The 25690-nt window shown below is 42.3% G+C and overlaps 2 protein-coding genes across 2 annotated transcripts; one reads left to right on the top strand and one right to left on the bottom strand.

Annotated features, from left to right (window-relative positions):
- The first annotated feature begins 1225 nt into the window (after positions 1-1225).
- Positions 1226-3759, top strand: LOC310987029 (F-box/LRR-repeat protein 14-like). The gene has a single exon (XM_083973173.1). It carries the CDS (start codon positions 1778-1780, stop codon positions 2987-2989), a length of 1212 nt encoding a protein of 403 aa, XP_083829299.1. The 5' UTR covers positions 1226-1777; the 3' UTR covers positions 2990-3759.
- A 2768-nt stretch (positions 3760-6527) lies between these two features.
- LOC310987428 (ELKS/Rab6-interacting/CAST family member 1-like) lies at positions 6528-25272 on the bottom strand. Its single transcript, XM_083973682.1, has 20 exons — positions 25118-25272; positions 23012-23784; positions 22709-22897; positions 19877-20168; positions 19135-19262; positions 18918-18995; positions 18668-18823; positions 18374-18541; positions 17908-18075; positions 17668-17805; positions 17403-17543; positions 17029-17169; positions 16740-16933; positions 14422-14557; positions 14187-14318; positions 13067-13227; positions 12676-12823; positions 11419-11514; positions 9888-10073; positions 6528-9438 (listed from the first exon to the last, which is right to left on the bottom strand). Exons 2-20 carry the CDS (start codon positions 23552-23554, stop codon positions 9301-9303), a joined length of 3333 nt encoding a protein of 1110 aa, XP_083829808.1. The 5' UTR covers positions 23555-23784; positions 25118-25272; the 3' UTR covers positions 6528-9300.
- Between the last annotated feature and the right edge of the window lie 418 nt (positions 25273-25690).

Here is a 25690-nt window from a genome sequence, read left to right as displayed (position 1 = left end):
ATCTCTCTCTGAGTTGGCACTCAATGTGTGACTATAGTATTTTTAGAATGAGGACCCACAGAGAGCTGCATGTGGAGGACAAGATAACCTTTCTCTTCACCAGTAGTCCGTAAAAAGCTTCCAATAATAATTATGGTTTCTTTGTCCTTGTCCACAATCACCGCCACAGGGCAAAAATATTGAGAACATAGTCCATGTTATACTGATATAACATTATATCAAAGATTAATCAATGACACTTCAGTTCCAATATATGTATGTCTGGTCAATAGTATTATTCTGCAACATTTTGTGCAGCCTAAACTAAATATTCTCAAAACATTTCTGCGTATTTTGCATCACCAACAAAGTAGGGGTGTGGAAACTCATGAAACACATGTGGATGGAGGTTAAAAAATCTGAAAAAAATATATACTGTATATGGTAAACTAGAATATATAATTCATATTCCTATTTGACTTGTATACAATTTAAAATATTAGTTTGTCAATGAATCAAACAGCAAACATAAGACTTTTTATTGATCTCACGTGTGGGAAATTCACTTGCAACAGTAGGACAGAAGTACAAAAAAATACGCAAAACAAAAATATGTACTGTTATGTACAAAATAGCTACTGTATTAAATAGAGAAAACAACTATAGCCTACATGTTAGTTGGTCGGAGACATATTGCACAGTGTGGGTGGGCATGAATACAAGTGCTTGTATGAACTGGTAAAAATGCACAAGGATAAATTATAGCCTACAGAAGAGAAAAACTTTATAAATACATGTTATTGTTGTAATTTGCATCTAATTTACTCAGTACTCTAATGCAGCAGCTGTCAGGTTAACAGTGTTTATATACAGTGTTTACACACATAATTAGATTAGTGTACGGTGTCTGATGTACAACGAGCACAGGTTTTTTCCCCCCCACTTGTTTCAGATATTGATATCAGGAATAGGGTAAAGTATGAGCCTAGTGTGATGTCTACAGGTGTTAAGATCTGTATATTTAGATGAAAAAAAAATAAACAACCAAAAATACATAGGCTACGGTAAACACAGGTCCAATAAGTCACACTAAAATAATTAAAAAGAAATGATCAGAGTTGTGATATTTTAGTGCCAGTAACAACAGCAACGATACTCGGTTCCTCCAGTAGGCGCCGCTGGTCAGTGTCTGAACCGGCTTTGAGCCACCAAGAGTCGGTTTATTCATTAGTGGAGATCCGGGATGCTCCGACGCTGCCGCTGCTGGAGATGCATCAGGGGGTGAAGGAGCTTTGTAGGAGGGAACAGCTCTGCTGCTGAAGGCTTCTTCAAACAGAAAAGTGTCTGGATACGCTCTACGATGAGGCGGAGTGAAGAACAAATTGTTTCCGGATGAAAAGCCTGGACGAGGAGGGTTTTTTTTGTCTTTGAAGCTCCCAAGTTTAGACAGCTAATGCTAATGCTAATAGCTTTAGCATTAGCGCGCTAGGTAAATAGACGGACTTTCGGAGTTTCCCGCATCTGCGTCCACGTTGTCAGCCGAAGAACTGAGCCGTTCGTAATTATTTTATACCATCCACGCATTCAGTTTAATAGTAAGTGTGTCTCTTGTGCGATGGGAGGATTTTTGATACGTTACGCACGAAGCTAACTGGCTACAGTCGTTAGCCTGTGCGTATGCTGCTAGCTGACGTTAGCCCGCAACTTCGGCAGGAGAGTTTCGGCGAGCTGACTACCACAGTATTGTTGTTGTCGCCCAGAAGCAACCTCTGCCGTCGTGAGCAGTCCGTCTGCAGTCATGTTTGAAATGGAGACGCATATATCGTGCCTTTTTCCCGAGATCCTGGCCATTATTTTCAGTTATCTGGACGTGAAAGACAAAGGGAGAGTAGCCCAAGTGTGCGCGGCCTGGAGAGACGCGTCCTACCACAAGTCGGTGTGGAGGGGGGTGGAAGCCAAGCTCCATCTGCGGAGAGCCAACCCGTCTCTGTTCCCCAGCCTGCAGACCAGAGGGATCAAGAAAGTTCAGATCCTCAGCCTGAGGCGAAGTCTGAGCTACGTGATTCAAGGGATGCCGCACATCGAAAGCCTTAATCTGTGCGGCTGTTTCAACCTCACAGACAACGGACTCGGACATGCCTTTGTGCAGGACATCCCATCACTGCGGGTGCTGAACCTCAGCCTTTGTAAACAGATCACGGACTCCAGCCTGGGCAGGATTGCCCAGTACCTCAAAAACCTGGAGGTGCTTGAACTTGGGGGGTGCAGCAATATCACAAACACGGGCCTGTTGCTCATCGCCTGGGGCTTGCACAGACTCAAGAGCCTTAACCTGCGCAGCTGCAGGCATGTGTCCGACGTGGGCATCGGTCACCTGTCCGGCATGACCCGCAGTGCTGCGGAGGGCTGCCTGTCTCTGGAGAAGTTAACCTTGCAGGACTGCCAGAAGCTGACTGACCTTTCTCTGAAACACGTGTCGAAGGGCCTGAACAAGCTCAAAGTGCTCAATCTCAGTTTCTGTGGAGGGATATCAGATGCAGGGATGATCCACTTGTCACACATGACCCACCTGTGCAGCCTGAACCTGCGGTCCTGTGATAACATCAGTGACACGGGGATAATGCATCTGGCCATGGGCTCCCTCAGGCTGTCCGGACTTGACGTCTCCTTCTGCGATAAGATCGGGGACCAGAGCCTGGCATACATCGCCCAGGGCTTGTACCAGCTCAAGTCCCTCTCTCTCTGTTCATGCCACATCAGTGATGACGGCATCAACAGGATGGTCCGCCAGATGCATGAACTCAAGACTCTCAACATTGGACAGTGTGTGCGAATCACAGACAAGGGGTTGGAGTTGATAGCTGACCACCTGACCCAGCTGACGGGAATTGATCTGTACGGTTGTACGAAGATCACCAAGAGAGGTCTGGAGAGGATAACACAGCTCCCGTGCCTTAAAGTGTTAAACCTGGGACTGTGGCAGATGACTGAGAGTGAGAGGGTGAGGTGAAAGCTCTCCTGTTTAGTATACACGTGTTTCATTGTGTACAGTGCTCAGTTTCTTAATTTTACCTTCAATACTGTGACTAAAAGAGAGGGACTCAGCATTGATCACTGGAATATTGTTCACCTCCGCTGCAATATCCACTCTTACTCTGACTTTATTTTGTGCTCTCTTTCTGAGGCGCACTGTCAAATCTCAGCCAGTGTACAATTCTTAATATCTAGCTACCTCACCCATCAAACACAGGAGTGCCTACTGTCGCTGAATACTAGATTACTTTGCATATTTTTGTGATTTACACACCAATGGAGGTTTTGATATTGAAGAAATCTCATTGCAAAACAATAGGTAGGCGTATTAACTCTCAACAGGAAGTCCAGAGTACCTTGGATTGAAGTTTTGATAGAATGTTTTTTTTGGCTGATGTATTTTTTACTTGTGTAACCCAATATTTTTTTGTATTGAATAACTGTTTTTGACAAAATTGTACTTCAAATTGAAGTGGGTGGATCACTCCTGTCTGTCTTTGTTTACCTATGTATAGTTGGCTATGTTTCATATTCCTGAGGAAATAAGTACGTATCAGATGTTCCAGTATGCTACTCTGTCAAAGGTTCATCAACATGACTACAGCAAGGCGTAGTAATTAACAGCTGCAAAGGCTATATGCAATACCTTAAACTGTTCATCAGTGGTTATTCTCCTGAGGAGCTTCCAATGATAGTGTCAGAGTATTTGTTTAAAAAAGCAGTAATTTAAGATTGTTTTATATTCATACAGTAGTGATATTTATGAATAAAGATGGCAAATATGTTTTGATCTTGTCAAATGTTTGTGTTTTTTTTTTTTTTACTAGTATTACAAACTGTTACTTGCATTATCATGAACATAATTTCTGTAAGGATTTAGTAGTTCAGTGGACCATCATGAATTATCTTGGCCAAGTTTTTAAAAGCTCAAGGCAAAGCTACCACTAAATGTAATCTAGAGTCAAATATGTAATTAAGATAGAGATAATAATCTTAATCATTCCACAGCTGATAAGACTGATTATTAATACCACATTTTTAAGGTCTAAGTTTACACCTCATACACTTTAGACTGATATTAAATATTGGAGACAGTTTGAGTCATTATGATTGAAAAAAAAGTTTATTGTAGAAAAATACATTTACACACCAATATACCAATTGAATCCCACTGGCATGAGTCGAAAACTTGAGATAAGCCACCACTGCATCTCAGCACCGGGTTCAAAGACGAGGCCGGTTTCAACCGTGCTCTGTACACCCTGCTGCCTCTCCAAATTATAATGCATGTGCCCAGTGAGTTTGTGAGGACACGTGAATCTGACTATGGTACCAATTAGTGTTTTAAGGTCTTTGTTATAACCATTTCGTTTACATAAAGTAACCCTACATTATTTGCCTTTGCATGGATGATATATGAACAAACAGGCAACATATAAAGCACAATGTTCATGTTCCATTTTCCAAGTTACTTTTCAATTGAGGAGTAAAAGTTGATAGTCCTGTGAGCTGAAGTCACATTTTCACAATGGGTTCATTTAGTAGCTGCAAAAATCTTGATTTATAAAACTAGATACATTTTTAACAATCAGTTTATATTCTATAAACATATATATTATATACAGGTAAAAGCCAGTGAATTAGAATATTTTGAAAAACTTGATTTATTTCAGTAATTGCATTCAAAAGGTGTAACTTGTACATTATATTTATTCATTGCACACAGACTGATGCATTCAAATGTTTATTTCATTTAATTTTGATGATTTGAAGTGGCAACAAATGAAAATCCAAAATTCCGTGTGTCACAAAATTAGAATATTACTTAAGGCTAATACAAAAAAGGGATTTTTAGAAATGTTGGCCAACTGAAAAGTATGAAAATGAAAAATATGAGCATGTACAATACTCAATACTTGGTTGGAGCTCCTTTTGCCTCAATTACTGCGTTAATGCGGCGTGGCATGGAGTCGATGAGTTTCTGGCACTGCTCAGGTGTTATGAGAGCCCAGGTTGCTCTGATAGTGGCCTTCAACTCTTCTGCGTTTTTGGGTCTGGCATTCTGCATCTTTCTTTTCACAATACCCCACAGATTTTCTATGGGGCTAAGGTCAGGGGAGTTGGCTGGCCAATTTAGAACAGAAATACCATGGTCCGTAAACCAGGCACGGGTAGATTTTGCGCTGTGTGCAGGCGCCAAGTCCTGTTGGAACTTGAAATCTCCATCTCCATAGAGCAGGTCAGCAGCAGGAAGCATGAAGTGCTCTAAAACTTGCTGGTATACGGCTGCGTTGACCCTGGATCTCAGGAAAGTGTAAAGTGTAAAGTAAAGTGTAAAGTTTCCACCATCAGTGATGGTTTGGGGTGCCATGTCATCTGCTGGTGTCGGTCCACTCTGTTTCCTGAGATCCAGGGTCAACGCAGCCGTATACCAGCAAGTTTTAGAGCACTTCATGCTTCCTGCTGCTGACCTGCTCTATGGAGATGGAGATTTCAAGTTCCAACAGGACTTGGCGCCTGCACACAGCGCAAAATCTACCCGTGCCTGGTTTACGGACCATGGTATTTCTGTTCTAAATTGGCCAGCCAACTCCCCTGACCTTAGCCCCATAGAAAATCTGTGGGGTATTGTGAAAAGAAAGATGCAGAATGCCAGACCCAAAAACGCAGAAGAGTTGAAGGCCACTATCAGAGCAACCTGGGCTCTCATAACACCTGAGCAGTGCCAGAAACTCATCGACTCCATGCCACGCCGCATTAACGCAGTAATTGAGGCAAAAGGAGCTCCAACCAAGTATTGAGTATTGTACATGCTCATATTTTTCATTTTCATACTTTTCAGTTGGCCAACATTTCTAAAAATCCCTTTTTTGTATTAGCCTTAAGTAATATTCTAATTTTGTGACACACGGAATTTTGGATTTTCATTTGTTGCCACTTCAAATCATCAAAATTAAATGAAATAAACATTTGAATGCATCAGTCTGTGTGCAATGAATAAATATAATGTACAAGTTACACCTTTTGAATGCAATTACTGAAATAAATCAAGTTTTTCAAAATATTCTAATTCACTGGCTTTTACCTGTATATAATATATTTTATTTGAACTGCTGCACATCACACTTTCATGGGAACACTGATGAAATTCAACGGAGCGTTTGATACATGTGTGAACTCTGACCATCAGCTCCTGGCAAATAGATGACGCTGACAACCGAGGAGGACTTGGATGATAAATTTATATAGCAGTTGTGCAGGTCAGTAGTTAGTCAATCAATGTAGAATTTCAATTTCCCAATAACCAGCTGTTTTCCTGCTCCAGTATTTGTAGGGGATGTTTTTATATCCAAAATTAGTTTGTAAAAAAAAGCTTAGACGAGAAACCAAGGCTTATAATTTATTTATTTACATACATACAAAATCCAAATAACTGACAAACATGTCTGTTTTGCTTTCTTTTTACACAGTTTGATTCTTAACACGAACAGACAGAAGTACATTTCTTGTACAAATGCAAAACAAATACCATGAACTTGACAGAAGCCCCTTAATTCAGCTCTGTGTTCCTCAATAAGGAGTCGAGAAAAAGAGATGACAAGACATTAAGGCAAGGGCAGGGACACACAGGCCAAAGTAAGGGAAAACAAAACACAAAAAATGCCTTCTTCTTTCTCTGAACCCTGTGGCAAACGGTTAATGGGTTTAGGAATGAAAAGAAATGAACTGTCAGACAAGAAGTACAAAAACAAGCATCCAACTAACATCTGTCAAAACCAGAGGCGAGTTATGTTTTCAGTACGACATGCTATTAGTCTACTTTGAAAATCCACCTGCCCAAATTCATCTGTAAATCGACCTCACGTGGGAAGTTTGTTAGAAAACTTCATCTATTTTTTTAGATACTGACACAGTGTTCAAGTGTTTTGTTCTGTAACATCATGTTCCTCTTATAACAGCAGGTGCGCCACGACGGCAGGAGACTTATTCCTTTTATCCATCCGCCTGCCTTTGACATCGACCATGACAGAACAGGTAGAAACAGATAAACTGAAAAAAATAACAACACTGGTATCTCAGGATAATACATTTACATCACCATGTGGTGAAAATATATAAAAAATGACAATTAGAAATTAATGCAAGAAAAGTACTCTCCCATCACACAGTCACGGTTTGAAAACATTTGTAGTTCACACATTATTTTTGACACAAAAGTTTTTTTTTTTTTTTTTTTTCTTACACCTTTCCTCAGTTTCTGCTGGGGACACTAACTCGACGGTCTTTTTGTTCAGAGCAGCTCGCTCGTAAAGATTCTGTGCAAACATTCAATGCATATCCATACAGTAAACATTTTTTTTTATATATATATGTATGATATTTATATATATATCTCTATAGAACATGACTTTCTGCAAGTTATGGCAGTACTGTCACACACACACATTTTGTCCTTAAGACAAAATTAGACACAAAAGACAACTGCACTGCTTGTAACTTTTCTGATTTTTTTTTTTTAAAGAATGCACAACACCTTCCACTTAATTACCTTTATTCAGTCACTGTACGTGTTAAATATCATGTTATTTACAAACTGATCTAAAAAGTCAAAATCTGCTGAAAAGTGACTTTCACTTGTAAGTAAATGTAAATGTAGATGCACTTAGTAATTAAAAACCTCAGCCCTGAAGATTTCAAAAAATACAATAAAGGAGGCATCACTTGTAAGTGATTTGAAAAACACAAGAAAAATAGGTGGAAAGGGGGAGGGGGGGTCACTCGTATTCTTCAGTGATTCAGTCTGAGAACTAATGAGCAGGTGGGCTTTGAGTAACATCTATAGAAACTTTGGATGAGACTGAATGATCAGTGGATCAGATTGAAAATTCCCTACATCATGCCTTAGCACCAATATTATAGAGGAATAAGTTATCCCTGCTTTTTAGGTCCAGTACTGATTTCTGTGCATGCTCCAAGGCCACTAGAACGTTCTCAAAAGAAATATTGCATACCTCAATAAACAAGTGGACGTTGTGTGCAAAACCATCTAAAAATGAACACGTCACCAAGAATAAAAAGCTTTTCTCCTCCTCTCATCTATTGAAAACGTACTGTAACTAAATTCTGATCTTTGATCTGTGTCAAAGGTCAAACTTGCCCCCCCAATCCCACCCCACCCTCCCTTCCTCTCCTGCCTATGACCCAGCCGCAGACGAGTCGACACAGTAAAAATGTACCTACAACCTAATCCTTGCTACATGGACAGATCCGCAGCTTGGAGAGGAAACATTTGGAGAACTTACTGCATTTATTTGGTTAAAAAGTGAAGACTGGCCACCAGCAGCTGGATTCTAACTAGTTTCTGGGGTCCGACCCAGAGCTTAATAGCGAACACTAACTAAAAACACATGACAAGCATCTACACGACTCCCGTGATTTCACACACACACCCACACACTCACACACACACACACACTGAACTCGGCTCCTCTCTGCTCCCCTCTAGATGTAGCAGCTCCCCAGTTCTCCAAGGCAAAAAGTGCTTTCCTGCCCCACGTGAAGAGTAAATGTACCCCTTTAGACTTACAAGTGTTGTGAGAGGAATCTAAGGGGTAAAAGACTGAGATAGAAGAGGGTGAGGTAACTGTGCTTGATTTGGCAATTCCTGCAAGGAAATGATGCCGTCTAGGGAGAGGAAGGTTGGCAGTATAATCCAAGACTTTGTGCGGATGTTTGCTTCGTTCATCTGAAATCTTTTCTCTCCCAACGCACCTGTCCCAGACTTACAGGTGTGCAGTGATGTTTTTTTTTTAAGTGTCCTACAAGCAAAAATCTGAATTTGGCGTCTTCACAATTAATTTCTGACCCATCTCCAGCATGCCTGCCTGACAAATCAGTGTGTGCACACTCCCACTGTGACTCCCACCATCTGCCATGGCTGTCATTAAATGAACAGGCCTCGGTTTGCGGCGAGTAATCTGATACGTGCTCAAAGTGACATATTTAACAGCGCTTTGACAGACTTTGTGAACGTGCCTAATTCGATTTTTGCAGGCCTGACACATGAGACAGGAAAGCACTCAGGGGTCGTGAAAGTTTGTTCCAGGGTGGACGAGGGGAACAAAGAACTAGAGCTCAGTGGGTTGAGATAATGCCCCCGCTTTCTTCCTTCCTTCACAACTGCCCTTCCTCCTGGAGCCTCACTGGGTGGAGGTAGGGGCACCTGGGCTCAGCTACAGGTTATGTGACGACCAGTAGTCGGCCGGGTCGTGTCTGAGGTCAGAGCTGTCAGCATGACTCCTCCAGGGCATTGACAACCTGCTCCAGGATATCAGGGCAGTAGTCTGCGATTTGCTGGAGAACAGAGTTGGCGTACTCCTGCAGCTCCCCGCTCTCCTTCTCACATACCTCCAGCTCCCGCTCCAACTGGAGGGAGGAGAGCATGAGTTAGTTTCTTATTGAATGCATTTGAATCCAACATCAACACAATTCTAAATGGTTTAAAGAGGGACTATGCAAGTCTGGTTGCTTTTTCTCTGTTTTGCTAACATATGCAATCAATATGGCGTTACATAATGTTACATAATATCATAAACGATTTTACAACGTATGAGATCTGGGACACCAAAGTTGTTTTTTCAGCCAAGAGACGCTACATGGAAGGCAGAGAGCCTCCATTCTCCCTGTAACGAGTCATTTATTAAATCATCGCAGTTACTCCAAAGCTGTTCAATTAAGGTAAAGAAAAATCCTGCATAGTTCCTCTTTAAAGTAAAAATCATCATAGCATATTTTGGGGATGTTCACGTGGGTTATTTTGAAAATCCCATACGCAAGAATCACGGCTTGTGAGAGACTGAGAGTTCCTCCACTACCTGTTCAACACTCATCTTCTGGAGCTCCTCCTCCCAGTCTTCAGGGTCGCTGTGGTGGTAGTGAGAGGGTGGCATGAGCTGGCTGAGGATGCTGGGGTCCCGGTCATGGCAGAGGTCTGTCAGGTGGGCGATGTAGAGCTTGAGCTTACTGCGGTTCTGGGACAGGGCTAGAAGAGGGGGTATCATCTGCAGGGAGAGAGGGAGGGAAGGAAAACAAGGAAAAAAAACATTCCTCAGTCAACACACTAACAAAGAAGGATTAAAGTCCCATTTCAATGGTTGAACACAATCACATCCCAAGCACAAGACAACAGTTGCATGACAACAACAAAAAGTTTTTGTTTAATGAGAGAAAAACAGAACATAATTTGCATGCATGCTCATTAATGCATCACTGTTTCACATTAGTACTAAACCTACTAGTAGGTAGTAGTTTTTTTTATGTATGTGCAGATTAAGAAAATGTTTTACAAAGGAACTTACTCTGACTTTAACTGTCATGTCATGTTTAACCGCACAGTTTTATAGTTTTATACATAATGGATATTTAATTTGGTGCATTCTTTCCTCAATGTATTGTATTTTAGTATTTTATTCATAACATATGTATATACATAGTTCCATAAAGATGTATATAATGGATATTTTTCTTACTTTTCTGCGTGTATTCTATGTATTCTATGCCCTTATTTTATATGCATGTCTGCACTACTGGATACTTGAATTTCCTTTGGTATCAATAAAGTATCTCTTAGTCTAAGTCTAATGTGCGACACCTGTTTGCGTGATGCCAAATGTGAGCAGCCATTCATTAGCGTTGGAGCAGTGGCATGCAAAGCTAAGATGCTTTAGTTTGAGGCAATGGGACTGAGCCAGAATCAAAACCCGCCTCATCCTCTTAGCTTGTGCATGCAATCACACACAAACACAAACACGCACCACTGATCCCCCTCCCATAAGCTGATAAAAAAGTAATACATGACCAGTGTTAAACAAGGGATGAGTGGTGAGAACTGCTCCCACAGAACAACAAAGCAATGATGACACAAGACCATCAAACATGAAGAAGAGAGGAATGACTCATGATGGAAAAGAAAAACCACGAATGAATGAAAGACAGGTAAACGTGCCGCAGAGCCACGATGAAGGAAGGTGCGACAGGTTTGGCTTTTCGCACAAGCTCACCCTTCTGAACAAAATGGCTGAGAGAGAGAGAGGGGGAGGGCAAAAGGTTGGTTACGCCCAAATACCCTCCTCATCATCCTGTTAGCCACATGGTAAGCCAATCGCAGCAATAGAGAGGAACATTTGGTTAGTGTGTTTACAGATTTTAAAAAAAGCTTTTAAAAAAGGACACAAGCAATTGTGTTTCATTTCATTTTAAACTCCATCGAGACAGCAGGTATCCAGTCAAAACCTCTTTACAGCTGACATTACCTTTTTAACCAATGAGTTACAATTTCAGAGAAGCCGCTGAGGATGAAATACCGGCGTGGACATAATCCAGCTAATTGGTGGTTAAGTGAGCTACCTGATCTGGAGAGGGTTTGTGATTCGTCTGGTCAGGGGCAGTCTTCAGATGGTCGTCCTCATAGTTGTCTGCCATCAACTTCATCCTGTTCTGAGTCTAAGGAAAAAGACATTAAAGGTGTACACAAAAGAAAACTGAATTTGAGCCCACTCTAATACTAATGTGATAACTCATCTTTCAGACGTTGTAGGCCAAACTTTGTGCAAAATTCTATTTTTGAGTAAATCCAGGATGAAAGTGTGTATTTTTTTTTTCGCTTTGGATAATGCAGGCGCACGGATTATACGTCAGCCTGTACACGATTCATCAGCCACTGATATTGGATCCGTCATCGGTCATTCAAACGTCTGAGACACGCACACACACACGGAGCTCGGTCTCGCCCAATACATCCATGGTCTCGCCCCAAGCTTTGAATATCCCGCCCGCTCGATAACGACCAATCAAATTCGTTTTCCTCACTCGGGTAAACTCGTGTTGCAGCTCGTGACAACTCGGCACGACAAACAGGACAAACGGCCATTTCTGTACACCTTTAAGGATTAAAACCCGTGTAGAACAGAGGAAAGGAAGAGCAGGAAATATAGAAAGACATCTAAAGCTTGGTCAGGGCACTTACGCTTTTATCTATTTATTTAAAATGTGGCTTATTTTTGTAGTTTGGGCCACATTTGCATCTTTTAGAATAACATGTAACATTTTTATAATCTAACCAAGAGCAGTGCCCATACATCAACAGAAGAGGATAATCACAAAGGTCCCCAAATGTCAACAATCCAAGTGTAAAAAGCTCCTACAAGCTACACAATAATGGCTCAACTATAATTACTTATGTCTCAGGCTTTTTTTTCTTGTAACTTTGTTAACCGTCTGCTACGAGCTGTCACACTGATGAAAAAAATGTCATGTATCGTTACAGAAAAAACGGGTTGACTGTGATTCAAAAGTTTAAATTTATATGGTACTTCATCTCTTACATAATAAACCTCATATGTGGAGAAATAATGATAACTTTCAAAAATCACAGTATTTTGGAGAAAAATACTTAAGTTTAAAACCTTTGGTATGATGGCCAGCAAAAAGAGAATAAATATCTACATCTTTCATCATTAGACGGAATAAATTCCCACTGGGGAAACTCTCTAGTGCCCCCTACTGGTAAACATATCACGTGAGAAGAAAAAACTGAGATAAAATGCGTGTGTTGGATCATGTGATGTCTTAGTCACGTATGAATAGCAGAGGACACCCTCCTACCTGCTGCTTGAGCTGTTGAACCAGTCTGTCCTTCTCCCGCTTCAGCAGAGCCACCTCATCCTGGGTTTTCTTTTTCTTAGAGGAGGACAACTCCAGAAGGGCAATGTTGGCATCTTTTTCGCTGATAGCAGCCAACAGCGCCTCCTGTCTGTTAGGTGGGGATGAAACAATATGGCATTTTACCACACAAATAAAAAGCTCAATTATCATTTATAATTCATGGCACAAAATCATCCTGACAGCTGGTGACGGCCAGAATTGGATGACATTTTACATAATGAAGGAAGCAATCAATATACCAGGGTATACTACATCCAACTGTGTGTGTGTGTGTGTGTGTGTGTGTGTGCGTGCGCATGTGTGTGTATATGCGTGTGTATGTGTGTCTTACTTCATCTCCAACACCTCCTCCAGGTGTTTCCTGCGCTCAGCTCGCAGGGTTGTAAGGTGTGCCTCTTTCTCACACAGAGACTGCTGGGTGGAGGCCAGCTTGGCTCTCATAGACTCCAGCTCCTGCTTCACCTTCTCCATGGCCCCCAGGAGCTCCTCCATCTGAGAAAACACACACACATATACACAAACAACTGAATCATCACTAGAGTAAGAACAGATCATCTTAATCCATCAGTGAAAACACACAGAGCTTTTTTTTCCTTTTGAGAAAAGACCTTATGGATTTGCCGATATGAACTGCTCTAATAAGAGCCAGGGGCAGAATTCATGTGGGCTTTTGGGAAGTCAACTATGACACAAGTAACTTAAATTACAGTACTGAATTTCATTTACCTGTTATTTACTTTAAAAAGATTCTCTATTTCATATCAATACTGAACTTAAATCACAGTGAATGAGAATAATCTATGCTCAAATGCTCAATGATGTTGGCAATTCGACATACAAACTATCCAATTAATATGCAAGTTATGGCAGCAAACAACAGGTAAACAAAATAACATTAGCTTTACATGGGCTGGAAACAACAGTAACACTTTGCAAAGACATGTAGTCCAACATTAATCAAGCTTAAAGGCCCCCAAAATGATCAGACTTTACAAACATGTTTATAGAGGGGCTACTGCATGGGACTGCATGAATTGTAGAGGTGATACCGTTACTGTGTCCACCCCATGTAAGCGTTTGTTGCTCACTGATGGAGGTCACACATACTGGGATCATACCTTAGACCACTTTAAGTGGGCGAGGTTGGACTCATGCATTGGTTTGAGTGAGTGCTTCTGAGAGGCAGTGTGTAGCAGAGAAAAAAACAAAGAGAAAACCACAAGCAAAGATAAAAGAACTGAGAGAGAGGAGGTCAGAAGAGAGGAGGGAGTTGAAGAAAGGGATGAGAAACACCACAAAGGCAGCAAAAAGGTGAGGGAGAAAGAATCTCAGAATATGAAGGTATGTGATATCTGTATATAGGTGTGTTGGTACTGTCGATGTGAAGCTGTGAAGCTTGGTTAACATTGCTCTGTCATGGTGGTGTATGTTTCAGGGGGGGGTTTGTGTACCTGTCTCTCCTGCAGTGACCTGGCAGCCTCCTCCTGGGCGAGCACCATCTCTCGCTCGGCAGTGATCTGTACGCTCTCTCTCAGGGCCTCCTCCAGCTCCTCGATACGCTCCGACTTCTGACGCAGAGTGTCCTGCAGGGAAGGAGCAGCAACAGGTCAGTGCCAGGAACTGCAAATGTTTCTGCAGGATACATACATACGGTCCTATACCGTATACTACACACACTAGCGTTACCTTCACCTGGTGGGAGGTCTCTGACATATTGTCCTCCCTCTTTCTAGCTTCCTCCATGAGTCGAGCGTTTCTGCTTTTCTCAACCTGTTCCTTGTGCTTCAGAGATGCCACCTTCTTCGTCTGGTCCTTCGTCTGCCTAAATGGACACCACAGGAGACAGATGTTATGTACGCATTCAAGTCAGTCTATGGTTGTAACCAACAGATAACTGGAACATTTAAAATGGATCAAATGTAAAATTATTGTGGGGGTTGGGGCTCTAATTAATTGGTTTAAATAGATAAAAGGAGATATTACGGTGGGAATAAAAAATAAAAAATCAATACAGCAGAGTATCACAATATTTTGTGTGACCATATTGTATTGTAATAATAGACATCCACCACGTATCAATCGTGTAAATTGAATGAATTCAAGTTTTTAGCACTAGAATACTCAAGTGCTTTTATGACTGTGGTGGTCAGTCTGGTTGAAAAATCCCATTTTGCAAAAAATAAAAACAAACAACCAAACAAACCAAGATCTTTATGCTATTACCGGTAGATAAAAATAGATGTTGACGAAATTTTCCTTTCAGGAGATAATTTGTAATTGCAGAGAGGTAAGAAATCACAATTGTATCACAATCAATACTCAGGATATCACAGAATGTTTAAAATATCATATTGTGACATAAGTACTGTGATAATATCGAATGGTGGGGCCACCACCCTTACAATATATGTGACTCCATCAAAAAGTAAAATATTCAAACACAACCTTGTAGACTTGCTTTGATAAGATTCGACAGCCCTGCAAAGAGTCGATCTCAGTTTTGACTCGGGTTGACAGAAAACAAGCGGAACAGCGAAGAGGGGCAAAATGAGCATGAGCGGGGGTATGGCAAAATAGTTCAACATGTCAGTGTAAGGCAGTTGCTTGTGGCACCACATACTAAGGAGAGGCAAGACATGAGGAGAAACAAAGGAGGAGAAATGTGAGAGGAAGACATTATGTCAGTGGGGGAAAGAGAAAAAGAGCAAAGACTAACCTGGAGGTCAAACTGGTAGGATGAGAGATTTCCAGTGTAAAGACAAGAAAGCAGTAAAGAGAAAAACAGACTCAGACCAGGAAGATAAGCACAAATAGAGAAAAAATGAGAGGAGGAGCAGAGACCTCATACACAGCAGCTCTAGATAAATTGAGTGTCTTTGATTCTGATGTTAAGCGATCACACAATTAACCACAAACAAGGACTTGTAAACACGACATGGAAAAACAACTTGCCAACAACAGCAATTACTTTTCTGAAACATTCACCACATCAGCGTTTTAAAGAAGCAATAACGCTAAAATGCCAAATGGCAGGTGGCCAAACTACAGTAAAATCTACCACTTCATATGCCAGGAGCAACGGTCTCCATGGTGACATGAAGTCACTGAGGGAAAATCTGCATCACAAGTCGATGGTCACAAGTCCAAGCTCACAGAAACTATGACAAAATCACAGCAGCCAAACAATACAAACAAGATCGGGTCAACACTGTTTATATCTCTGGACCGCCTGTGGTCAAATCACCTGACAAAAATCACCATACAGATTAATTAAGGACAAAGACTGGGGTGTGATTTCATTTGCATTACTTATAAAGGTTCAGAGGGATAGAAGAGACAGTTATGCATTCATTTGTCCAGGCATTTTCCTTTTACCTGAGTCATAGTGAAAGAGATGGAAGAACAGGCCAGACTGCTGGGGCGAAGATAAAACCACCAAGCCCAGGCTTTATCAGGTAAGCTACAGCCACTGTCTAGGATCCACAACAGCCTGGTTTTCATTTACTTGCAACTCCAGAACGTAACTCACTTTTATGCGAGGGAGGTTTTAATGTGTAACTCCATTTGATATATTCAATTGGTCAAAACAGTCAGTACAAAGCCTCTTTATCAACGACTTCTCCATCTCTATACTTCTTCTGTGCGTTTTCTGTTCAGTTATTCCTCTGCCTCCTTCGGTATTAATGACATACATGAGTAAAGTAGTTCACACAAAGTCTCTCCTCCCCTGTAGTTCCCAAGCAGCTGGGAAGCTGCTCTGTAAACTGCATCACTCAGTCAGTCAGTCAGTGTTGGCCCTGTGGCTCAGCCGAAAACAGTAAATAAAAGACGTGTCATTCAAAACTAGCCACGACAACGTATCCTACGTGATGAACATTAAAGATGATACTCATTTCAAGATTAACACTCAGAAACCCGCAACACTACCAAACGTTTATTAACTTGCTCAGTTGCTCAGTCTAGTGCAGGTTTGAGGTTTACTTCACATGCACACTTCTACCTACCTCTCCAGCTCGCTGATCTTTTTATCTTTGTCGTTCTTCTCATTCTCCATTTCCCGAAGGATCTCCAGCAGGCGGTCCACCTCAGCCTGGGCTTTCCCAGAATCCTCTTTGTGGCGGGCCACTTCCTGCTCCAGGTTCCTAATGCGCTCAGCCAGCTCGGTGTTCGCCTGAGCCTCCAGGGCTGCGTTTTGAGCCTGACGGAAGGACAAGACGCTGGTTAGAAATCAGTCCCTCTCAGGATGCGGCGCTAATCACATGCTGCATGACTGTTCTCTGTGAAGCATCTTACTCGCTTAAGCTGGTTCTCCAGTTTGAGGCACTCCTCCCTCTTCTGCTCCAGAGCGATCTCCAGACTCTTGAGTTTCGAGTCCTTCTTCAGCCCCGAGGAGGCCAGTGATGATGCATGCTCCTTCAGATCCAACAGATTGGTCTGCATGTACATGCACCCATATACACAGCATGAGTATAATGACATGGACTTGTTTCAGTTTACCAAACTTCCAGAGCATGGAGCTGAGGAGACTGAAATGCATTAGATCTAATACTGGCATCCATGACTCATCATAAAAGTGAGACTAAAATTGGGGGAAAAAAATCACAGTATTCAGAGATTTGCCTGTGTTTGTGTGAACATCTTTGAAACTGATTCAAACTGCTTCTCACCTCTCTGTCTGACAGGTCTCCCTGCAGTAAACTCAGTCGCTCCTTCAGCTCTTTCAGTTCCTTCTTGTTGCAGTCGAGCTCCTCCGTCTTCTCTCGGTCGTCTCTGTCTCGCTGCTCCTTTAGACGCTCAATGATGCGCTCCTAGGTGGAGGTAGAGGATTAAACCGTCTTCACGAGCACAAACGACATATGTACAACACAATTGTTCAATGGTAGCAAATTTGCTACGGCACTAGTCACAGACTTTATGCAGACATCAATTCACCTTTTCTGCAAGAGATTCCTCTAGTGTGGTGAGAGCAGTGTCAGTGTTGGAAGTGTCTGCCTGCAGAGACTTTACTCTCTCCTTCAGGCTGCTCATCTGCTTCTCCTTGTCCCTCAGCTGCTCCTGCAGGTTTTCAATCTGTGGCACAAACATGAGCAACAGTCGGTCAAAAACCAACAACTACCACAGGACCGGTCAAACTCAACATAAGATCTTTTAACGGTTGAAAGCTCAAATCACCTTCTTCTGAAGAACATTAACTTTGCGCTCCTTAACCTCCAGCATGTCCTTGAGGTCGTGGATTTCCCCGTTGAGTGTTCCCTTCTCTTCTGACACTTCTTGGATCTGCTTGCTCTTCTTATTCAGAGTTGCCTCCTTTTCTTCCAAGCGTAGGCGCAAAGCATCAACCTACAAGAAAAAGCAGACAAATTACAACAGCCATAAACCAAAACTGTATCTTTGTCGCAAGGTAAAAAATAAAATAAAATAAAATAAAATAAAATAAAATAAATCAAAGTGGGTCAAAAGCAAAGACAACTGGACATCTTTGTTAACATTGGGTAACATCTATGCTTTTGTTTGTGGCACTATCAGTCCAAAGGAGGAACAGGTCTCTCCACTCACTCCATTGAAGTGCACTTGCTGTGTAGCTATTCCTATAAAGTCCACTGGCCATATAAAGTGTAAAGACATCGATCTGCTGTACCTCTGTCTGTAAGATCGCAGCTCGCTGCTCTTTGGCAGTGAGAGACTCCTTGAGGACTTCAATGTGCTGCTTGCTGTCTGAGAACTGGTTGGTGAGCGTCTCCAGCTTTGTCTGCAAGCCGAGCATCTCGGTTTCCTTCCTGGAGAGGTCCTGCTTCACCTGCTCCATCTAAAAAACAAAGGTTGGAGGAGAATTTAAGAAAGAGAGAGAGGTTGAGCTATATATAGATCTGTATGTGAGGTTATGCAAAATGTACAGTAGTCTCTTCCAACTAAATGTCTTGTCGTCACCGACCTTGTTCTTCATGAACTTGGTGTGGCTGCGGTAAACCTCCATCTGCTTCATCTCCTCCTGACGCTCCTCACAGCTCAGAAGTCCATTGGATTTCATCATTAGCAGTTCCTCCTCCATGTCCCTCAGGTTCCGCTCCATTGAGTTGATTTTTACATCCTGGGGGATGATGAAGTGGAGTCAATACACGTAGCATGTACACACTACACAGCATCACACACATAGCGCTCTATTTAATTCTTTAAATCCTCACTTTCATGTCGATAACAGTCTGCAGAGCCTTAGTTTTGGTGGACTCGGGGGTTCCCTCGTATCGGCGGTGCAGCTCATGCTGAGTCAAGAAAAACAAACAAAATGTGAGTTGCTATTGATAAACTACAGTAACTATGTGCATTTTCAGGGCAGACAGAAAACAACATAACCACAGAAAGAGACTGTTTCATATCTCCCATGGGTGTATTGGTCATTACCTCTCTTAGTGCACTAATCTCTCTGTCTCTCTGGTCCAGTAAACTCTCAAGGTGATGCCGGTGCATCTCTGCATCAGCCAGTCTCCTGGTCCGCTCCTGGTCCTCCTCTGATGCCTTTGCAGATGGCCCTGACAAAACAAATATAACAGTATTGAAGTAGATGAAAACATGTTGATGTAGCTGAAAGTTTAATTCTTTATGACAATCAGCTTGAGCATCATGAGCCATGTGGATAACTTGGTACTAAGACAGAAGCTGAGACTAAATGTCTAAAGCACACAACATTTAATTCATGAGAGTGTTTATATTTTAGTTTTTATTGTATTTAAGATATGGGGGTTTAAATTTGTTTTCTTTATAGTCTTTAACATTCCACTGACATTCTGAGTATTTTGTGCCCCTAAGAAAATAACACGCAATAACTGAGTGACACCTTGAATGTTTGCAGCCTCAGAAGCATGCTTGGGTTTTTTAAAGCATACATTGTGGCCAGTTAATGGAGAAAAGAAACCCATATTGGGCTAACAGGGGAAATGCCTTGGGTTGGGATGAGGGGGAACCAGTTAGCAGCAACCACAGCCACTTACTGTGACAGACTGAGACCAAAGCCTTTTGACACCCCAAATGTTTGTGGGAGAAACTTATTACAGTGAGTCAACAGGAAGAGGCCACAGATCTACTGGCTGGTAGAAGAAACCCTGTAACCCTGGTGCTTTGCTCTTCTCCTGCTGCTCAAAACTACCTTTGCTCTGCAGCATCTCCAGAAGTTTCTTGATAGATTCATCTCTTGCTCCCAGAGTTTGCTTCTGCGTATCGATCCTCAGCTCCATCTCCTCCAGCGTCTTTCTCAGGAGGAAGAGCTCTTTGGCCTGCCTCTCATGCTCGGCCTGTAGCCGCCGATAGTTCTCCTCCGTCGGTTCGGATGTCAGGGCCAGGTCCCGGCCCTGGCTCGCCGGGTCCTGCTGCAGAAGCTGGTTCAGGTCCCGTTGGATCCTCAGCTCATCCTGGAGAGCCTGGACAGTCATCTGGAGATGCTAGAGACAAATAAGAGAGACTTAGATTTGTGAACATCTGTTTAATAGCCTTTATTCTAAAATTATTTACACAGGGGTAGATGAGGTGAGGAAATATGTTGATTATTTGAACGCTACAGGCATTGCCGTCATTGGTTTTTTTTTTTTTTTTTTTAAAGCAGCAATCAGCCTCTAATCGTGATTAAAAACGTAGCAGTCTCTGACAGATGCGGCCCTAACAGCCAGGCATTGTGGACAGTGTTACATTTCATGCCCAGTCAAATACAAGTAGTGAAACACAATCAGTCCAGTATAGTATTGCATTGTTTGTGGCATCTGACGCCACGGACACTTGGCAGTGTTGCTGTGAGACAGTAACACAAGGCTGCGTTACACTCTGGTCTGAACCAGCTGTGAGCGTTTTCAGACGACAGAACAAAGAGAGAAGTCAGTGTCTGCCTTTCCCTGTGTCCTCCTCCTCCTCCTCCTCCTCCTCCATCCCCCTCCCTTTCCTTCCCTTTGTCATTCTCTCCTTCTCCCTCCACCAGCACACACACTATTCTCCTCCTCACACACTATTCATCCACCTTCCCTGCTCTCTCCCTATCTCTTCCCTCCAATACTCTCACCTAACCCTCCCTCTCCATCACCTTCTCCACCCCGTGACTAAGGCTGACTCACTGCTGTGACTGCACCGATCCACCCTCAAACACACACACACACACACACACACACAGATGCATGCACGGACAAGCACGGAAACACATGCACATGGACACACACACACACCTTCACCCTACCCCTCCTACATTCTCACTCTCTGCCTGAGGAGAGATAACAGTCAGGCGTTTGAGAGAGCACAAAGCATAGGGGATGTGATGCACCAGCTAAACTGATCTTAACAGTCAGTCACAGCTCATAAAAAAACTACATCAAACCTCAGCTGCAGAGCATCCACACCACTGGACAAACTTTATTAAAGTTAAAATGATAAAGATGCTTAGTGTGTGATGCATAACTTTCTTTTACTTGATTTCTTCCCCATCTTATCATTTTAAATGCGCTAACATCACTACTATCACTGATAAAGCATCATTTGCATTTCTCAACATCCTATGACTGATGTGATGTTCAATCTACGTGGTAATGAGTATTTAGGAAGAAATATCTGATGATTATTGGGCGAGTATCTGGACTTTTTGAGAAAAGGAGGATGACAGCCATTTCACACCATTACACACTAGGTAATAATAGCAGTCACTTATCACAGCTGATGATGACAAAGGTGGGATTTGCAAACAGCGGCCAGCATACATATTAGCGTATCAAGCACTGACACACGTCGGCGTGAACACTGCACATACACATGAGCGTGAACAGACAGTCAGCTGGATGACTGTCTAATGACGTTCAGTGAGTCTTTGCAGTTCAGCTGGAGCCACATTCAACCGAATGCCTTTCCCGTCTCTGTGTGTGTCCATGCTTCCCGCTGCATGTGTGTGCCAGGGTGGGAGGTGGAGGCGGACATCTTTAAATTAAAGCACCCACTAATTTGCCCTGCGCTAGTCAGGCATTAGTGGGAATTAGTCCACAATGTGATTCTGTGACTCAGCAGGAGTGAAAACAGCAAATTATGCAGGTCAGCCCATCCATTAAGAATCACAGTGAAACACAGACGATTCCTCTTCATTACTGGAACTTAATTTGCAACAGTTTCCACAACAAACAACAGGCTTTGAAAATAGATTGCACGAGTATGAATCCACTTGTTAAATGTGTGCACACAGTGTCTGTGAAAGTGTGTAGGCTGACACAGGCTGATGAGCTGGGAAGTGGACTCAAAGTCTACTCTCTCAGATCAGGGGCCGCACTTATTCAACTCTACAATGACGAGTCACCAAACTAGTAGAATTTTCACACACATTAAGAAAAAGATAAAATGAGAGAGGAGATTGATCTCATGGTCTAATAAAAGCGATCATATTTGTAGTACATGTAGACACTCATTTCATATGTGTTCTTCCTCCATCTAACACTGAGTAATTATTTTCAGTCTGTGATAGGAGTCAATTCTGTTTTTTCAGTAAGGATTTCTGTTCAAGGACAAATGTATTTCATGTATTTGGTTTATGGTCTTTTTACTTCATTTAATTCCTTTATTATTGTTACCCATGATTGAGGATCATTCATGAGTTGACTTTTTCTTATGCTCTGCAGTTCTTAAATTAATGCAAATATATATCGTTTAAAAATTACACTTTCTCCACATTTTTATCCTGTGCACCACATTCAGCAATTGCTGATACGTGCAGAGATGCTAATGCAGCCATTAGACTTATGGCCTCTTTCATCTATCAAGCATGAGCATATAGCTGCATATAAGAGGATTAACTAGATGTTCGAAAACTGCCTCAAACCTATGCAGAGAGAGAAGAAAGAGGGAGAGAAACATGCTCGCATTAAAGCTGACACACTGTGAAATGCATTTCTCCAGTCGAACATGTTTGACCCAGGCAGACTGATGACTGTTCAAATTAAGAAAAATATAAGGGAACACTCACCTGTGCTTCATCTTGAATCACGCGGTATTGTTCCTTCCAAACAGCGATTTTAGAAACCTCATCTTTCCTGAGAGCTCGCTCTTTCTTCAGCTCTGGGCTCCAGAAGGTTTTGATTGAATTCATGGAGGAACTGAGCTTACTCTCTTTAACATCCACTTCTCGCCGCAGCAACTCATTCTCACGCAAAACCTGAGCAAACAGAATAAAAAGGAGCTCCACATGAATGCTGGACACCAGTTTATAGTCTGACAAACCTAACAAAGTAAAATACTTCACACCCTGGGAGAAGGATAATCAAAATACCTCTTTGAGTTGGGCTTGCAGGTCAAGTATTGTGTTGTCTCGGGCCTGCCTCAGAGAGTGAGGCACGGTGGAGGCCATGTGGTGGTCCCCAAACGCTAGAGCATCGCCTGCCATCATGCCTGCTGGTAACATGGCATTGGCAGGCACTGAGGTGGAGATGTTAGGAGTGCTCGCAGCCACCACTCCGCTGCTGCTGCTCCTCGACCCATATGTCACTCTCTGTCTCCCCATGGTCGTCACAGTCCCGCCACTTTTGGGAAGGTGGTCCCCTCCCATGGCGACCTCATTGTCACTAAGGTACATTGGGCCTGAGGTGGCGTAAGCAGCATTAAGGGACTGGATGTTCTCCATGGAGAGGGTCTTGCCTCCTGCTCCTCCGGGACCCCCTCCACTGCCTCCGGTGCTGTTGGTACGACGGTGTCCCATCCGTGGAGAGCGGGGAAGGCGCGGAGAACGGCCAGATCCCTGACCGCCGGTGCCACCATCTCTTCCTCCACTATGGTTGGCATCCCCTCTGCCAACAGAGCGGGCACTACCATACATCTTCTGCTAAATAGAAGAATTGAGCCGACTGCAAAATTGAAATATGACCTAAAGACTCTGTATATTGTATTCTTGCTTGGTTTTGTGAGTGTAACTTTCAGCAACTGTGTGAAAATGTGGCGATGACCCTGATTCAACTGAAGATGGCCAGCAAAATGTTCATGATAAAAAAAAAGGAGACTTCCCTCTTCCAACAGGGGCTGGCCACCGCTGAAAATTATGAGACCGACCTGCAAATAAAACAGAGTTGTTCCTTATATATTGCACAAAAACAGCATTCATAAAGCAGTTGCTATAAATAAATAAGACAGCTGTAAGAATGAAAAATTGACAAAGCATTACAAAAGCCCAACTTAATCAACATCAAATTCAGGGACCCCCATTTCAAAAACCTCAGTGATTTTATTATCCACTGGGGGTCATTGAAGGGGTCTCAATATTTTATTTTAGTTCACTTTTAAACATCTAGCACCTTGACAATTAGTGGGAATGCCTTCTCTGTGCTTAGATTTCACTGTCTTAACTGGATCCCTTCCTGCAAAACAGATAGTTATGGATATAAAGTCATACTTAAAAATAAATGTTTTTGTCCTGATGGGGTCCTTTATTATATTTCCTTGAGGACAGACGTGGAAAAGTTAAGGAGTTAGTGATTTATCCTAATCGTGGGTTTATTGGTGTAAAGTTATACCAGTGGGGAAGTAGCATTAGAGTCTAAATTTTGATATTCAACGCTTCAAGAGTAACTTTGTGTATATTTAATGTGTGCAAAATATGTCATACTATCTGGCTTGTGCCTCTAAAATTCAACTAAATTTCCACTACAGCCATTTAACTAGGCAGCAGTCTGCGTGGCCCTGTTAGCAGCTAACGTTACGGTAACATACCGGCTAGCGGTGAAAGCTGACATGATCACCTTTGACTACGTGTTATCCCCCAAATTATCGCCGTTTTGTTGGAGTAGTGTACACATAATGTTGCCTAGGGACTAAATATTGAATAAATGACACGTTTTTACAATGTGCTGACGCTGTGGATAAAACTAGCAAAGGGAGGCAAAGGGGATTGGTCCATGGTGGACTCAGTAAGGGGGAAAACGCTTCCCAGCTTGTAAAAAAAAGAAAAAAGAATATAAATCGAAATAATAGCTTCACAGATACATAGCTACATGTCTGATGCGATACGTCCATTACATGCAGGGTCCAAATGTGACACGTTAGAGCAAAACTCGGGCACTTTTCCCCTCAATCCTGACGACAAACGTACAGGGTCTGCTGCTGCTCTGGAGACACCCATATCAACCATATCCATTTTCCTCGTCCTCTCCTGAACGGATTTTCATTTTAAGCTACGGTTTTCTTCATCCGCAGCTTCACATAGCTCACTACATGCCCACTACATGTCAAGGAAAGAACAAAAAAATATCAAATACACGTAACATTTAGCGTTAGCTCGACGTGACATATGGAGGCTTGTCCATCCAATTTATGTGGTCAAGCAGAACCTCTTATTTTTTCTCGCTAGCACAATAGCCAGTGGAGAAAACCTCTCCAAAAAAACTACCTTTCTCGTGGTCTGGTGGAGCTCAAACCGCTGCCATCAATCAGTCCGCTATAGAGTGGATGGAAATCAGCTGCAAAAACGGTCATTTTATGTTAATTACTCGATAGATGTCTATCTGATTTTCCCATCTTTTCACCAGCAGTACCAGCGGCTCAGGAGAGCCAGGGCGCCTCAGTGACGTCAAGCCTCCTGTGCGCGCTCCCGACAGTCTTCCTCGCCACGCTTGAATTTTAAACGCGCGCTCACAAATTTATGGTGCGAGGACCTAGCAGGGAGCAGCAGACATAAATAAATTCATTACTTTGGATTTAATATGATGGAAGAGGTTTAAATTGCTAGTCAAACTCTGGAGGGTTTCAGAGCCCAGTAGAATAAGTAAGCAAACACAACAGGAAATGTAATTTACTATTGAATATTGCTGTTAATTCTGCATGTTCCTTTTAAAATTGACCAATATATGTTAACTAGTGAACAAAATACACTGTTTTATGTGCCGAAACTTTCATTTTAAGGGGAAATACTATATAGGTGACACGCATTAAATAATTAGTCAGTAAGTACCAGCAGGGGGCA

The sequence above is a fragment of the Trachurus trachurus genome (genome assembly GCF_905171665.1).
Source record: "Trachurus trachurus genome assembly, chromosome: 6".
In the NCBI taxonomy this organism is placed as follows: domain Eukaryota; kingdom Metazoa; phylum Chordata; class Actinopteri; order Carangiformes; family Carangidae; genus Trachurus; species Trachurus trachurus.
Note: the sequence above shows the minus strand (reverse complement) of the source record. Positions and strands in the feature narration are given on the sequence as shown.